Raw genomic sequence first — 16,748 nt, forward strand, 5'->3', positions numbered from 1 at the left:
CATCTACCCAGGCGGAGTGAACACTTCACCCTCTGGATGTAAAGAGGGTTTTCCAATTTTACTTAGGCAAAACTAAATCTATTCGCAGATCACAGCAAATGTTCATTAACTACGGTCTGTTTCGCACAGGTCTTGCCACCTCCAACCATTCACTCTCCAGGTGGATAGTCTTGTGAATTCTATTCTGTTACCAGCTAGCTAATAATACTCTTGCTGGCAGACCAAAAACACACACTACCAGAGGAAAGGCATCCACGACTGCCTTAATGAGAAATATCTCTTTAGCAGATATTTCCAAAACTGCGAATGGAGGTCTGTTCACAATTTCACTAATCACTACTGTCTTGATTCTGATGCGAGGACAGATGCTCAAGTGGGGCAGGCTTCTCTCAGAAATCTCTTTGATTAACTATCATTATTGTTCTGTCTACTCCACCGCTTTCAGTGAAAAGGGCTTGCTACTCTATTCATCACGTATGACTACTATACATGGAAATCCCCTATGAGAGAAGCAATAGGTTCTTACCTGTAACTTCAGTTCTCTCGTAGGGGTATTTACATGATAGTCATAAGCAATCCTCCCTCCTCCACGGTGGACTAGACAAAATAATATATCAGATGTCTCTTTAACTCAGCTAGTACCACCTACAAAAAGAACTGAGGTAACTGCCTCTCTCCAGGCAGGATGGAATACTGGATGTCCAGCTGTTCTTAAAGACAGTCTCCTTTTGATTCCTTTGTAAGGGCAGCCTATGGGCTACACTGCCCTACACTCATTCGTCCTTATCTTAGATTACAAAAGGGATTGTGAAAGGTTTTTCTGTTATTTGTCAAATTATTCATGCACTTGAATGCATGTCTTCTTGCTCTATTTCCCTTTTGTATCAAACAAGATGAATTTTGGCCACTGTAGCCTATCCTTTAGGCTGCATAATTACATTCGTAGGTGACTTTGCAGGCCTTCCTGAAAAAGGGCGAACATCAACACTTGAGAAGACATATTGGAAAAAGTACTGGTAATCCAGTGGTGGTCCCCATAGATATGGAGAAGGCTTTCAATGTATTGAATTGGGAGCATTTGTTTGCCGCACTACAAGTGATCAGTTTTGGCCTAGAGGTCCTGGGCTGGATAAAGTTGCTGGATGACACTCCCATGGCCAGGGTGTGATTGGTAAGATAATCTCTCTAAGACTGAACTCAGCATACAAAAGGTGCTCTCCTGTCCCTGCTCCTGTTCTCAATGGCACCTTTGGCAATACAATTCAATCATGAAGCTAGGAACTGAGGACTCTAGGTTAGCAGGTACAGTCATGTTATCTCATTGTACGCAGGCAATGAGATTTTTGTATCTGAGCTATGTGGTTGCAAACTTGGACTCTGCACTTGAGGCTCGGGAAGAATAGCCTCTATGCATTGGATGTTAAAGGATATTGTTAGGTATTGCAGAGCTTAGGTGAAACACATCTAACCTGACATCTTGCATGGCCACGCCACCCACTGGCAAGTTTCTTATAGGTTCACAGCTGTCTATGTCATGTGTAGTCTTATGACATTAAATCCTCTCGCATCCACAGCTGATCCGCACCGACTCACCGCATTGGTCACACTAAAACCCTCTGCCTTTACTCCAAATTTGTTATAGAGTTGACATCAACTAGGCCAAAAGCAAGCAATTTCGCATTCATAATTAATCAGGCTTCCAACAGGTACAAAATGTATTTAAAATCAGTACTGCCTAATGAAACAAGTTGAACATATTCTTCACAAGACTCCTGGACACTGCACGAATTCCCTTCAAATTAGTTCACTGCACTTCTTTTGTCAGTGCAAGAAGTGTCTACTCCATATGTACTCACTACAGTTATGAAACACAACCCTGCATGATGGAAATTCCTAGGTTTTTCAATAGGTTGCAATAAGTTCTCGGATCATCCAAACTCACTATTGCTATAGTTGTAAGATTGTGCAAACTCACTATTGCTCCACTTTTGAAAGTCAATATTCAAAGGTTTTTCTCAATGTCTTCCTTGACCAAAAAATGCATAGCTTAAACGTCTGATAAAAAGCCTTTGCTGGATCCCATGTTCACATCTAACTGTCTGCTTCTGTCTGCCCTACTTCTTGTAGGAAAACATCATTGAGACTGGTGTTTCCTACCATCTTCAAGCTTCACTTGATACATATACATGTACAAGCACACACACAGACACTCTCGCTCTCTCTTTCCCTCTCTCACTCACTCACTCACTTACTCTTAGTATCGGACCATGTGAAATGTCAAAATTTGCTGAAAGGTAGTTAGCGGTCACAAACAATAACCTGGCCAAAATTGAATTTACATCAACGGGTTTTGGCAGGCTCTTGGTCCCAAACGGAAGCTAGGGTGGCAATAATGGCTGTCCTTTGTAGGGCAGCCAGCATTAAATCTCTGTGCTGTCTGGGAGTGACATTTTGAAACCGAATTAAGCACCTATGAAAAGTGACATAATGCCTGATTATGATCTTTGCAGATGGGATACTTCATCACAAACGTGACGGATATCCTGTCCGCCGTATTACAGATTCCATTATACCATATGGAACTTGTAACAAGGAGGACAGGCTATCTGTCACATTTGTGACGCACTGTCCCATCCGAAAAGATCGTATCAGGCCCATAGTCTCCAGATATCCAAGTGGGAAAGCTGTTGTCGGCGTTAATCATGGTTTTTACAAGATGTAGGAGAAAGAAAAGGCATTTTAAAAGCAGAAGGGCCCCAAAATAACATCATATATGAAGCACAAAGTATTTGTTTTGCTCACACTCCAGTCCCAAAATACAGTTGCCAATAACATTCCATCAGGGAAACGTTGGGTGTTCCTCAGCAATTCAGCCAGTAATCTGTTTTGCAACCCACAACGTGAACTCTACATGAGAGTTACACGTGTACAGTAAGTAGACATTACAAAACATTTGATGGACAAAGTCAGAAAAAATGTTTGGGCAGTGCAAAATGTGTACATTATGGTTCCTGTGATGAGGATTCTGCCTCTCTAAAAATATAGATGTTAGTCCTGATGGTCATGGTATATTTAAAACTATTTAAACCTGAAAGTAGAATTACCAAACCTATCTTTTATCTGTCATTTACACACTGTCAGTTTCTGGAAGTATGTTCTTCCATTCGAGTTACTGAGGGAGGTAGAGTGGGACTCTTTGGATTTTTATTTCAAAGTCCGATATAATGTCATATTATTGTCCTATTGAGGTGAATGCATGTGCAATCTGTAATGATGTGATGTAAAGCTGTCAATAAAAGTGACTTAGTCAAAAACATGTTCCTGCTTTTTATTTATTCTCTTGTATTTAGGACATAAATATACTTGTGGGTTCACGCTCTTGTATTCACTTGGCGCAAACACAGAGGACAAATTTAAGTGACGAAAGAGTGAGGAGACATAAATCAGTCTACCAGATGGCAACACATTATGGCGACAATAGTCACGTTTTAGCCTGTTCCTAAATTTGAGCAAGATTGTTTCAGATGGTATGGACAAAGAAATACTATTCCATAAATCACATGGTGCCCCTTTAAAGTCTATTCGACAATTTTCTTGTTTTTAGTTTCTTTACCTAGTGAAGAAGGCTTCAGATTGAGATCGTGAGCTTGAAAGGGTGCATTCCTAGCACATTTTGTGCTTATGAAAGAGGGACTGTTTTTTTATGTATACCTTGTAAGCGTCGATGATGCTTTAAATTGATACCGACGGTAGACATGGAGTCAATGTAACTGTTTGAAATACGGGGGGAGACCATCAATCTTCGGAAGACTGAAAATGAGTCTCGCTGTAGAGTTTTGAATCTTGTGTAGTTTAGTGATCTTTGGGGCAAACCCAGATAGATTTCATTGCAGAAGTCCAATCTTGACTGCACAAACACACTCACAACTGATTCGCTGAGAGAAAGAAAGTCAGGGATTGCATGTTGGCAGTAAAATCTGGAAGCTGTTATAAAAGAAATCTCTGTTGAGCTACAAACAAAAAAATGTGTCATTACTTTGAACAGGACATGTATGTGCACAAGTGGTCAAAGAAGCTTCAAGAGAAAACTGTTCAGAGGAAAATGAAAAGTCCTTGCAGAATATGTGGCATGAAGAAAGGTCCTGAGAGGGTCTTGTCCGTATATGTCTGGGTACTTACCACCTTTCCAGATTATGGGAAGCACTACTTGGCACTTTTTGTTATATTGTGAGAATAATTAGACTAATTAATGTCTTCTTGCTTACCACACCAATCTGCATGTTTTGGCCTCTAGGTCATTTAAAATCTAGTTGTATCTTTTTTCGGATACATTTTGAAGTTGAGGTGTGTTCCACAACTTTGGCTTAAACTATGAGTCAATTTTTTAAAATGATTCTCATATGCATGAGGAATATTCATGTTTAGGTTTATCTTTACATTTTAATATTTTTCCACTGCTTCTGTAGTTCTCTCACCTAAGGGAGTTATCATATGAGGTTATTTTGGGAAGACAGTAAAGACAAATAAGTACTGTTTCTTTAGGCACGTAAAAGAAAGGCACAATTGTAATTGAAAGCAGCATAAGCAACATTCATTCTTTTTATTCTTTTCCTAGCTACCCTTACATTCCAATTCTCCCTGCACAATTGCTGGAAGTTTTGAGTTCCCCGACTGCTTTCATCATTGGTGTGCATTCCATGTTTTCCACTGAGATTCATGAATTGGTAAGAAGATTCCAAATTACAGTAGCTTTATTTGCAGTGATGGCATAACCTTTTTGTTTATTTATTTTTAAAAACATTATTGTCGCACATAGCAGGCTTACCATGTATACTGGTGCTATAACTGTCACTGTCCACACAACCTTTTTTAATATGAGGCATTCTGTATGGAAACTTGCAAGAATTATAACAATTAATGTATGCATACATGTGTATGTCTTTTTATTCAGCGTACCGAACTAGGAAAGTGTGGAACAGCGTACTTCGATGAATGTTTTGACATTGTGTTTATCAAGAGGGGGGAGTGGGAGGAGTTGGAGTATGTTTTTAAGAATATGTTAGGGTTGATGGTAAATCTGAACATGTTCCTTCCAGCAGCGCATCTCTTCGCCTGTGTTTATTACAGTGTCATTTGTACCTAATAATAAATCTTACAGTCTGAGCTAAGGCTCTAATTAGAATCTCATGGTGAGATTTTCTTATTGTATTTGGGTTGATGTACATTTTTTTAGCAGCCAATCACCTCTTTAGATAATGTAGTTCCAATATGGTCACTATCTGGTAAAGAATAGCTCCATAATCGTGGTCAGTATATGAGAACTACCAGGAAATGTCCCTAAAGTGAGTTGCTGTTATTTTTTAAATAAATCGTAACTTATTTGCACTGCTTATCCAAAGATTAGTATATTAATTCCTAAATCAGGATTGCCAGATGGAATGCTGTCAAAACGATGAAAATGTTGGATGGATAATTGTTTTCAGCGAAAATCCAAGGTTCTGTGCAAGACATTTTCTTCATGGATATGCATCTTTCTAATTATGTTTGCACATCGACTTGATGTATTAAAGTGTTTGACTACCACCACAGAGAACTTCTCCTTGCCATAGTCTATGACAAAATATATTAACTGAAGCACTCAACAAATAGTATTTGTTAGAAATGGGGTCTCTAGTTGGCAGTCGGTTTGCACCCTGTCCAAGTAGGGAACCTCACTCTAGTCAGGATAAGGGCGATACCCGCTCAGATAACCCCTGCTCTCACCTCCTTGGTAGCTTGACACAAGCAGTCAGGCTTATCTCACAAGCAATGTGTAAAGCATTTGCACATAACACACAGTAATAAGTGAAAACACTACAAAAGGACACCACACCGGTTTTAAAAAAATAGCCAATATTTATCTATATAAAACAAGACCAAATATGATAAAAATCCAACTTACAGTAATAAAAATATGAATTCTGCAAGATTTACTCAAAAATGCAGTTCCTTGAAGTGATAGTTCCTCTTGGGGCTATCACAGCGTCGTGATCAGCAAAAGCAACAATTCAGGCCGGCTGCGGCGTTGTGGACGAGCTACGGTATTGGGAAGACCCGCAAACAGTACCTTGAATTTGCAGGGCGTTGTGATCCTCGCGATGAGCTCCGGAGAGCGGCGTAGCAGTGTCTGTTCCGGAGTCGTCGGGCCCTCGAAGTCACATGCGTTGCAGATCGAACTCCAGGCTGATAACGTCAGGTGCGTCGGCGTGGATGGCGTCGGGGCTGCGGTGCGGGACGGTACGGTGCTTCGTGGACCTCACGAACGGTGTCCACAGGCCACGGTGCTGGCAGCGGGGCCGGTGTCAGCAGGAGTGGCGACGGCGGGTATGCCTAGGCTGTGGTGTGAGCAGGCGATTCCGGAGTGCGGGCCCACAGGTCGCGGTGCGAGCAGCGGCTTGGTGAAGTCATCCGATGACTGCGTCGGTGAGACCAGGGTCGCGGTGCGAAGCGGTGTAGTGCGACTACGTGTGGCGTCAGCAGGTAACGGTGCAGGCCAGCGGCGTCGCAGTGGTTTCTCCTTTTGAACAGCACAAAACACACAGTTCCCAGTGCTGCAGGTCGAGGAAACTGAAGTCTTTGGTGTCCCTGAGACTTCCAACAGGAGGCAAGCTCCACTCCAAGCCCTTGGAGAATTTTCTCAAACAGGATGCACAGCAAAGTTCACCGTTTGCACTGTTTCCAGGCAGAAGCAGCAACTGCAGGCCAGACCAGCAAAGCAACACAGCAAAGAGACAGCACTCCTCCTTCAGCTCTTCTCCTGGTCTGAGGTTCCTCTTGATTACAGAAAGATTCTAAAAGTCTGGGGGTTTTGGACTTCTTCTTATACCCAGTTCTGCCTTTGAAGTTGGCAAAATTCAAAGCAAAGTCTCAAGTGTTTGCAAGATCCTCCCTTGTCCAGGCCAGGCTCCAGACACTCACCAGGGGGTCGGAGATGACATTGTGTGAGAGCAGGCACAGTCCTTTCTGGTGTGAGTGACCACTCATCCCCTCCAGCACAGATGGCTAATCAAGATATGCAGGCTACACCCCAGCCCCCTTTGTGTCACTTTCTAGAGGAGAGGTGTGAACAGCCCAACTGTCAAACTGACCCAGACGGGGAATCCACAAAAAGGCAGCCACAGACTGGATTAAGCAAGAAAATGCCTACTTTCTAAAAGTAGCATTTTCAAACTAACAATCTAAAAACCAATTTCCCTAAAAGATGTATTTTTAAATTGTGATCTCACAGTCCCTAAACTCCACATTTCTATCTGCTCTCAAAGAGAATCTGCGCTTTAAGGATACTGAAAGGCAGCCCCCATGTTAGCCTATGAGAGGGATAGGCCTTACACAATGAAAACCGAATTTGGCAGTATTTCACTGTTAGGACATATAAAACATACTAGTATATGTCCTACCTTAAACATACACTGCACCCTGCCCAGGGGCTATGTAGGGCCTACCTTAGGGGTGCCTTACATGTAGTAAAAGGGAAGGTTTAGGCCTGGCAAGTGGGTACATTTGCCAATTCGAATTGGCAGTTTAAAACTGCACACACAGACACTGCAGTGGCAGGTCTGAGCCATGTTTACAGGGCTACTAATGTGGGTAGCACAAACAGTGCTGCAGGCCCACTAGTAGCATTTGACTTACAGGCCCTGGGCACCTCTAGTGCACTTTACTAGGGACTTACTAGTAAATCAAATATGCCAATCATGGATAAACCAATCAACAGTACACTTTACACAGAGAGCATATACACTTTAGCACTGGTTAGCAGTGGAAAAGTGCCCATAGTCTTAAAGCCAACAAAAACAGGTCAGAAAGAATTAGGAGGAAGGAGGCAAAAAGACTCGGGGTGACCCTGCAAAAAGGGCCATTTCCAACACTATTTTATTCTCAACTTAATTTTTTTCACAGGGCAGCTATAGGCCCTTATAGTAAAAAAAAATAGCTTTTGAGGGCTATTCACTCAAGGTATGTGCCAACACTAAATTCGAGCATGTATCACTAGGCACCATACTTTGAGGGTTACATGGCCTACATTGGACTGGTTTATTTTTTACAGTGCAAATAGTTTTGGGGGGGCTAGTCACTCAAGCTGTGGGCCAACACTAACTTCTAGCATGTATCACTAGGCACCATACTTTGAGGGCTACAAGGCCTACGTAGGATTGATTTATAAATTTTTTTTTTTTTAAGTAGGGCTCTTTTCTGTCAAAAATGGTTATTTGTACTGGTTGCCTACAGTTTCAGAAGCTGTAGCAGTCAGACTACAGAGGTAGCCCATGTTTTCTTTTTCATTCTAGGGCATGGCACAGCATGTGCTGGAATACACAGGTGACATTTAACTTTCCATGCTGTTGATGTGTTTTTCTGCACTATGTACTGCAAAGTTGATTATTCCAAAAGGGGATTAGCTATTTTTTTACGATCTATCTAGTGGTCAGAGCTCATACTCTGGGCACCGACAGCAGTGCGCTAGATTGCAAAGTTCAAAGACTAACCGTACTAGTCATCATAAAATGGGAGTGAAAATAGTCATTTTCTCACAAATTATATGACTGTCCTCCTTTCAGTGTTTTGTAGGATTACGCATGCCATGTATGACTGATTTTCTGTACGGTTGTCTGTGCTCTATTTTATATTGTAGAACTGTGAGTCTTTAATTGATATACATTTGTTTGCTATAAAAAATATTCGGGTGAGTTGTTCTTGTAGTTAATACTGGTGTCATTTTTGGTCACTTTGCACGGACCTCATAGGCCCTTGATGGCTGTACTTTAAAAACTATGCTTAAATGTGTTGTATTTCAGAGCACAGTGGGAATGATTTTAATTTGCTTGCCTTTAGCTCCACACAAGCAATGCATAAATGGCCATGCAGGTTATATTTCTAGCTGTTTATCCACCATAGTGAAAATAACCAATGTAGATTTCGACAAAAGTTTGTACTGCTTGTCGTTTTTGTTTCGTGATTTTCATTTGTTTAAATATTTCTTTGATTTGTCTTTTTCAGTTAGATGTTATTATTGCAGACTTGGATGGAGGCACTGTTAAAATACCGGAATGTATACACCTGTCTAAGCTCCCGGAACCTCTTCTTCATCAGACGCAAACAGCTCTTTCAATTGTATGTCAATAATCACAGTGTTGTTCTCTTTCTGGTGTTAAGTATAGAAAGTGTGATTAGGTAACATTTGTGTTTGTTGAAATTATAAACCTGTATGAAATGTTCAGTTACATAAAAAAGGAGTGATCTCCTATTCTGTATAGATAGCGAACATTTTCAAAGTGTCTTCTACCAAATGTTGAAAAAGGTACACTGGATACTAAATGTATCAGACTTAGGAATAAAAGAAAAAACTACTTATGCCCATCAGGTTTTCATAGCTGGCCTCAACAGTAAGGCTTCTCCAGAAAGCAAACCGTTTAGAGGTGATATAGTTGAGTGGGTGTATTTGTGGAAATAAGCAACATCGTACATACACAATCTCTTGCAGAAGTCATGCTACAACCTGTGATCCAAGAGCAACCATCAAAGATAAGTAGCAAGTATCTTAAAGTAATTTCTATTTGTGTGTACTTGTTATAAATCCTCGTATATCCATGCGTTGTTGGCCTAATTATTTTGCATGCAAAAACTTAATTGAGTCTTGTGTGCTTTACATCCCAGACCTTTCCTTTAGCGTTGCATCAATCCTCGCCACACTCAGAAACTACCAAGGTCAGCACAGTTGAAATAGGTCTGATAATTGTGGGGAAATGCATTCATTTTTACTATACTCAAACAATTGTTTACTTGAGCTGTTGGGTCTGGAGTTGATTTTATAATTAAACGATGGCTATTAACTAATTACCATAAGTGTAAGAGCAGCTCAAATGTGTGGTTCTTAGCTAGGCTCAATCCTAAAGTACAGTTAGAAGGACAAGTGGTTTCTATTATTTAACAATTTCAATAACCAAATAAAATGTCACCCAGTGCAGCTAGTGAGAACAATATATACACTTGTACACAGTTTTAACTCTGTTTTTGAGATTATGGCTTATCAAATCGTAGCATAGATGACCAATAAATGAAACTCCAGTGAGTTTCTGCATGCAGCAAATAGGTAACATGTAACAGAAATGCATTAATGTGCTCTGATGTGAAAAAAGAATAACGGCCTGATTAGGACATCGGCGGAAGGGGTTAATCCGTCCCAAATGTGACGGATATCCCGCCCACCGTAGTACGAGTTCCATAGGAAATAATGGACTCGTAATTCGGCGGGCGGGATATCTGTCACATTTGGGACGGATTAACCCCGTCCACCGAAGTCGTAATCAGGCCCTAAATGTGCTATTTTTAATATGAAAGTTTAGTATTAAGAATACAATAATACAGTTCTTCGTTTTGGATAGTGGTCATATGGGCTTATGGCTAGTACATTGTACCTTAACTAGCAATACATTTGACTGACAAAAGGGGGCACAATCATTGTAATTAATTTTAAACAGCAAATCTCGAATTTGGGATTCCTTAAAATGGCTTTCAGTCCTATTTGCTTGTCTCACACACGGAAGGGAAATGCAATAGATATCTGTAGTCTAATTTAGCTGTTAGAAATTAAATTCCAATCATTGATTAACAAACAGGTGGGTAGGGAGAACTGGTTTGATTAGTCAATGTTGCAGTCTTGCATGTGTGTATCTTAGTCTGAATTATTATTAGCAGTATTCTCTCCCAAGATATGTTTCTTGTCTTGCACATCATGTACTAAAATTATTACTGCAGTTTCCAGCACCTTGCAATCGTGAACCAATCCCCAGGGGCAACTGGTACCCTTTGAAAGTGGTGGGGTGAGTGAAGTGCCCCACCACTTCTCTTAAAATAAAATACCCCCTCCCTCCAAAATAAAATACCCCTTCCTCCAAAAGCCCAAAATAAAACAAGCCCTCCCTCCAAAAGTTAAGAAAGAAAATTGCACTAATATTTTAAATAAATAAAATAAATGGCACTTACCAACGACTGCACATCGTCCTTGGTGTTCAACTTTCTGAATCTGCAGTCTGCTGTGGAAGTCGAGATCCTCTAACCAATCCAGATGCTGATCTCATGCTATTAATCATCATGAGAGAAGCGCCTTGATTGGATGGAGTGGGCTGACTGGATGCTCTTTCCGGTCCTGGAGACCTGTGCTTGCTCTCCACCCATATGTTTAAAACAGCTGGGCGGTAAGCTTCAAAGTGTGCATGCCACTTTAGCCAGTGCAAGACACCGAAGTGTCTGGCCAGCCACTGCTTAAGTCCTCCATGCTGCCTTGCATGTCTCTGGACTAGGGTAGGCTGACTACTGCAGTGCGCGCATTGGTTAAAAATAATATATTTAATTGAAGTACGCACATGGGTTAAAATAAAATATTTTAATTCCATTTTATTGTTTTCCTGTGCGGCTCACAGCTGCGGGGGCAACTATCCTCCACCATTGTGAAAAACCGCCACTGCCAATCCCAGGGAATAGTACTCTCAGATCCAAGCGTTGAAAATAGTGGTGTGTGGTGGTTTCAGCTTTGGAAATTGCAGCTGGTGACATGTGTTTATTAGAGCACTTTTTTAAATGAACATCATTTCACACTGCAAATTCCCGTTCTTCAGAGGTATTTTTGCTGTTTCATCCTTCAGCCTGTTCGTCCGTCTGGAATGAGATGCTTCTGTGGTTTGCAAAAAATTCAGTTGTGTGTTGGAGTCCTTTATGTGTAGCAAAGAGAGAGAATCCCTCTACTTCCTGTGTCCCGGTGTTGACGTGTTTCATTACCCTTTTTAGGGTCACACACACAAGCGGTCCATCCCTATTGTAATCTATGTTTGGGCTTTTAACCACGCCCATATCATGCCTGTCACTTTCATTGGTTCGTGGACTAGCCTTTTAAAATCTGCTTGATTTCATTAGTGAAAGGCATTCATACGTCATTCCTTTTCCGGTGTTTAGCCCTCCTCGAGCGCACCGGCCAACTACTGAAAACATACGAGGCTCCATGTTTTCAGCCTGGTTTCTGGACTACTTCATCTTTTTTATTTTCCATGCAGTGTGATTGCGCTGGGTTTTACAGAGCTCATTCGCGCTCTGTATTTTTCTTTCAATTTGTGTGGCACGAAAGGTCCGGCTAGGAGTTTGCAATGCTAATAGCTCTAACTCGAGCAAATGTGAGACCTGATGCATTGCAAATGCTTGTTTGTATAGTACCCAGCCCCTTTATGTGATTGGAATCCTAGCAGCTTTAAGCTGTGGAGCACACGTAGGCTTCAGTCTGATGCTGAGAGCATTAAAAATGAATATGAACCTGTTTCAGAACTCCAACGGTCCACTTTTCAAAATTGAGTTTGACTTTCTCCTGCTGACTTTTATCTGGGCTGTCCTTTTGTTTTCTAGGGTGGGGAGCTCATCTGGAGGACCTGGAGATCAAAGGTCATTGGTCTCCAGTGGAACATGTGTTTCACATCAATCTGTTAGAATTGCGGGCAATATGTCTGTCTCTCGAGCTCTTCCTCCCGTCCCTACGCGGTCAGTCACTTCAAGTCTTGACGGACAGCACTACTACGATGTGGTACGTCAACAAGCAGGGAGGTGTAGGGTCATACCTTCTCTGCAGAGTAGCTCTGCGGGTCTGGTCCTGGGCGCAGGACCATCGGATTTGCATAGTTGCAAACCATCTGGCCGGAGTTCTCAACGTACATGCGGACAGTCTGTCTGCATTTCTCGGCAGATCACGTGTGGCGTCTCCATCCAGACCTGGTTCTTCACATCTTCCGGATGTGGGGATTTCCACAGATAGACCTGTTTGCCACTTGGGAGAACACACACTGCCCGTCGTTCTGCAGCCTCCAGTATCCGGTGCAGGGAGCGTTGGGGGACGCGTTTCAGATGTCTTGGTGCGACCAGTTGCTTTACGCGTTTCCCCCTATACCCTTGATTCCTCGGGTTCTGAGGAAGATTCGGCAAGATCGGGCTCAAGTAATTTTAATAGCCCCGGATTGGCCAAGAAGGGTGTGGTACACAGGCCTTCTCCAACTCTCACTGTGCCCTCCGCTCCGTCTCCCTCACAGGGCAGACCTCCTCTCGCAGTCGCAGGGGCAGGTTCTACACCCCCACCTCCAGAGCCTGCACCTGCATGCCCGGAGATTGAATCTGAGCTCTTTTTCTCTCCCTCCAGAAGTGGTGGATGTTATCTTATTGGCCAGGTGACACTCCAATCAGACTGTTTATGCTAACAGATGGGCAAAATTTGTTTCTTGGTGTGGAGAGAGGCAAATTGATCTCTCAAATGCCCATTCGAGGCAGGGATGTTGATCTGACAGGCACCATGCAGGTCTACAAGGGCATTATTACTCCCAGTCACTTTCCCCTCCCGCAACAGCAACCAAGTCACTTTAGGTTGCCATTAGTAATACTCAGTAACCCTGTGGGAAGCAGAATCCAAGATTTTCTCTCAGGGTGGTGCTTCTTCCAGTCGAAGATGGGTCTTTCAAAGTGTTCTGCATGGCATTGATGCTTTATAATGTCGACAGATCAGTCTTTTCAAATTGTTCTGCTTTGACTGTCCTACCCTTTCTTTCCGCTCCACCAACACTTCACCCCACATCAGATCAAATCTGTAGTGAACATCCGTCCTTTCTGTTGTAAGAAGTGTGAGTTTTACTTTCCAAAGGAGCCATAAAGAGAGAGCTCTACTCAGAAATAGTGGAGCATTGCTACTCCAGCTGTTTCCTTGTGCCGAAGAAGGATGTGGGACTTCAGACCATCTTAGATATTCAATCTCTAAATGCCTTTGTGTGCAAAGGCAAGTTCAGAATGCTCACACTAATCCTTATCCTATTTGCTCTGGACTCAGGCGAGTGATCAAAAAGGATGAGTTTCTCTAGCACTCTCCAAGACCACTGCTATTGAACTTTCTTTTCAGTCCTCAGCAAAGTTCTAAGTGACTGGCATTCTCTCTACCATTTCATTCTAGATTACAATATTGTCAATTCCTGCTAATCGATGTATTGTATCAGTGGCCTAACTCAAGCTTTTCAGTATGTTTAGTGTGAACATGAAGTTTGATGTATCATTTGAAATGCCACTTAAAAACAATGGGTAGCCTTCACCTGATTCAGGAAGAAAGTTCATCCAGAATTCAGGTCAATCTAAAGAAACCAGTCTCTAGGCTTAATGAATGCTTAGTGCTGTTGAAATTCCTCTATAGTATAGTAAATTGGTGCAACTTGAGGTTCATTGTTTCCTAAGAGGACATTGGATTTCAGTTAAGTCCTTCCTTTTACAAATCATTGTTTTCAATTGTTAGTCTATTTGCAGGGGCGGCTGGTAATGTTAAAAAGTGGTGGGGTGGACAAAGTTCCCCACCACTTCCAAAAAAAGAAGATAAAGCACACCCTTTCTCCAAATCCCCTTAATAAAACACCCAACTCAAAAGCCCCAGATAAAATAGCCCCTCCCTCCAAAAGCCCATAATAAAACAACCCCTCCCTCCAAAACCCCATGTTAAATTAAAATAAAAGGTACTTACTGAATGCAGCACGTCCTCCTTGGTGTTCTGCAAACTGCACTCTACTGTGGAGCTCCCATGACCAATCCATTCACTGCCCTCATGCTGTTAACCAGCATGAGAGAAGTGCCTGGATTGGCTGGAGTGGTCTGGCCGGATGCTCCTTTTGGCCTTGGAGGCCTGTGCTTGGTCTCCAGCCAGCTGTCTTGAGACAGCTGAGTGGACAGCTTCAAAGTGTGCATGTAACTTTGTCTGGCGAAAAACAGCTTGCCAAAGTGACATGCACACTTTGGAGCATCCAGTCAGCCACTGCTCCAGTCCCCGTGTCTTTTGCCTCTGGGCCTGGGGCACTGCAGCGCACACATCGGTTGAAAAGATAAAATAGCAATGAAATCATTTAATTGCCATTTTATATTTGTCACCCGTGGCACGCAGTGGGCGAGGGCGATGCTCCTCTGCCCTCACTTAAAACCATCTGCTGTCTATTTGGTTCAGATGAGCTGTACCAAGACTACAGCTCCAAGAATCCACATGGTTCCTAAAAGAAAACCTGTCTTTGGGGTGCCTTGTGTCAGGGAGTTATCTGGTAACCCAACACTTAGCGTGCTGTTGCACAGCAGTTTACCAGCCACGCTCCTGCATTGAGGACAGCCTTACACAACTAATATCAGACATCAGTTCTCCATTGAGAAGCAGAATGGGGTACAAGTAGAAGTTTTCCTCCTGTTTAAACCTGGTTTGTCATAGAGAGGCCAGATTGATGGGTTGTAGAGGATGAGGCCACTGAAATGAATGGAGAGGAGCATTCTTTCTGAGGCTGATGTAAGTTTTTAGGAATGGTGTTTCCTGTGAGGGTGACGATGTTCCTAAGAAGTGGTGAGGTCCTGTGGAGGAAGGTGAGTTGAGAGGTGTGGGCTCTGACATACCTTCGCCTTTTCTTTTCTCATTCTTGTTGCTCCTGCGCTATCCTGACCACGCCCACTAAAAGATGCGCCCAGCGGAGCCGCAAGTTGAGTTTTATCTAATCAAGGAAACGCTTATTTCTTTTGTTTGTAGGTCGTACATCCTGATTTGGAAGTGGCAGATTATGCCTTCCCTCCTACGCGTACATCTTTATCACACTCCAAAATGCTGGTAAGGCTCTTATCGCCTCATGTTCTCTGTTGGTTGGAGATTTAATATCCTCTGCACAAACAGCAGATGCACTGGCAGGTCTGTTTTACTTTTGTTGTCTGGCCGCTGCAGCCTTCCCCTCCTGTGCCCTTTACTCTTTGTGGAGAGGAAGCGCCGCTTATTTTTGTTTTCAAGGAAGACTTTGACTTTATTTTCGTACCAAACATGTTATCTGACATCCTTTAATGACAAAAATATGTTTTATCAGTGGGTAAAATATCAGGAAGTCATGTACTCAAACGCACTGTCAGGACCGGTCTGCAGAGAAAAATCATCAAGAGGTACACCGTGCAGGAAGCAGAACATTGCTGGGGATCGGCAAAAGTTAGAGGAACAGAGTGTGGGTTCCATGAAATATGGAGTATTCGTGGTTTCAGGAACGTTCTTAAATCTTACTTTTCGTTTTGCTTGCACATTTTCCACCAGTATGTATTTCCTATAACGATATGTTGATTTACACGTGATCGCATGTGAAAGTGTCTGAAATAATCCTCTCATCGACTGTGGGTGAGGGTAACAGTGGGCAACCGTTTAAACGTAAAGGGTTAAAAACACCCCCGCAAAGGCTCAGCACGGGCTCGGCGGGCGGTTCTTGGAGCTGACCCGAACAGTGTCTTGCCTCCACCCACCCCGTGGCAGGCCCGATGCTCTTTTAGGGGTTAACCTCCACGCTCCAAGTTCATTCCTGATGAAAGTGCTTCTTGGCGAGATCTCAGCCAGGGTGGGGTGTTATGTAATGGCAGCCCAATAACCATCCTCTTTAGTTTTTTTTGTTTTTGGGGGGCGGCTTCCAAAGCTGGCCTTTGTTTAATGAAACAAAAGAAGAGTGACCGCTCTTCCATGCCAGGGTGCATTCAGAGAAAATATGATCTCCAAAATTGGTCTGCGCTCCCTGCTGCCTCAAAGGTGGTGACCCTGCTGCCCCTGACCGGCCTGCGCCTTCTTGTGCACTGGCAGAGCCGGCGCAGGCCTCGGTATGGGTGGCAACAAGATGGTTTGGTGGAGCTGCAGGTCCACTGAACCCCAAGTGAGG

The 16,748-nt window shown here is 42.8% G+C and overlaps 1 protein-coding gene across 4 annotated transcripts in view; it reads left to right on the forward strand.

The window, feature by feature from the left end:
• The window catches only part of SBF2 (SET binding factor 2), a 1,701,375-nt gene that overhangs the window by 710,609 nt on the left and 974,018 nt on the right, over positions 1–16,748 (forward strand). For all 4 annotated transcript variants that reach the window (XM_069223624.1, XM_069223621.1, XM_069223622.1 and 1 more), the window contains exons 8-10: positions 4,616–4,724; positions 9,037–9,150; positions 15,599–15,676. In XM_069223624.1, coding sequence (XP_069079725.1) covers positions 4,616–4,724; positions 9,037–9,150; positions 15,599–15,676 — 301 coding nt within the window. The remainder of the gene's footprint in view (positions 1–4,615; positions 4,725–9,036; positions 9,151–15,598; positions 15,677–16,748) is intronic.

This window comes from Pleurodeles waltl, chromosome 3_1 (assembly GCF_031143425.1).
Source record: "Pleurodeles waltl isolate 20211129_DDA chromosome 3_1, aPleWal1.hap1.20221129, whole genome shotgun sequence".
Classification (NCBI taxonomy): Eukaryota; Metazoa; Chordata; class Amphibia; order Caudata; family Salamandridae; genus Pleurodeles; species Pleurodeles waltl.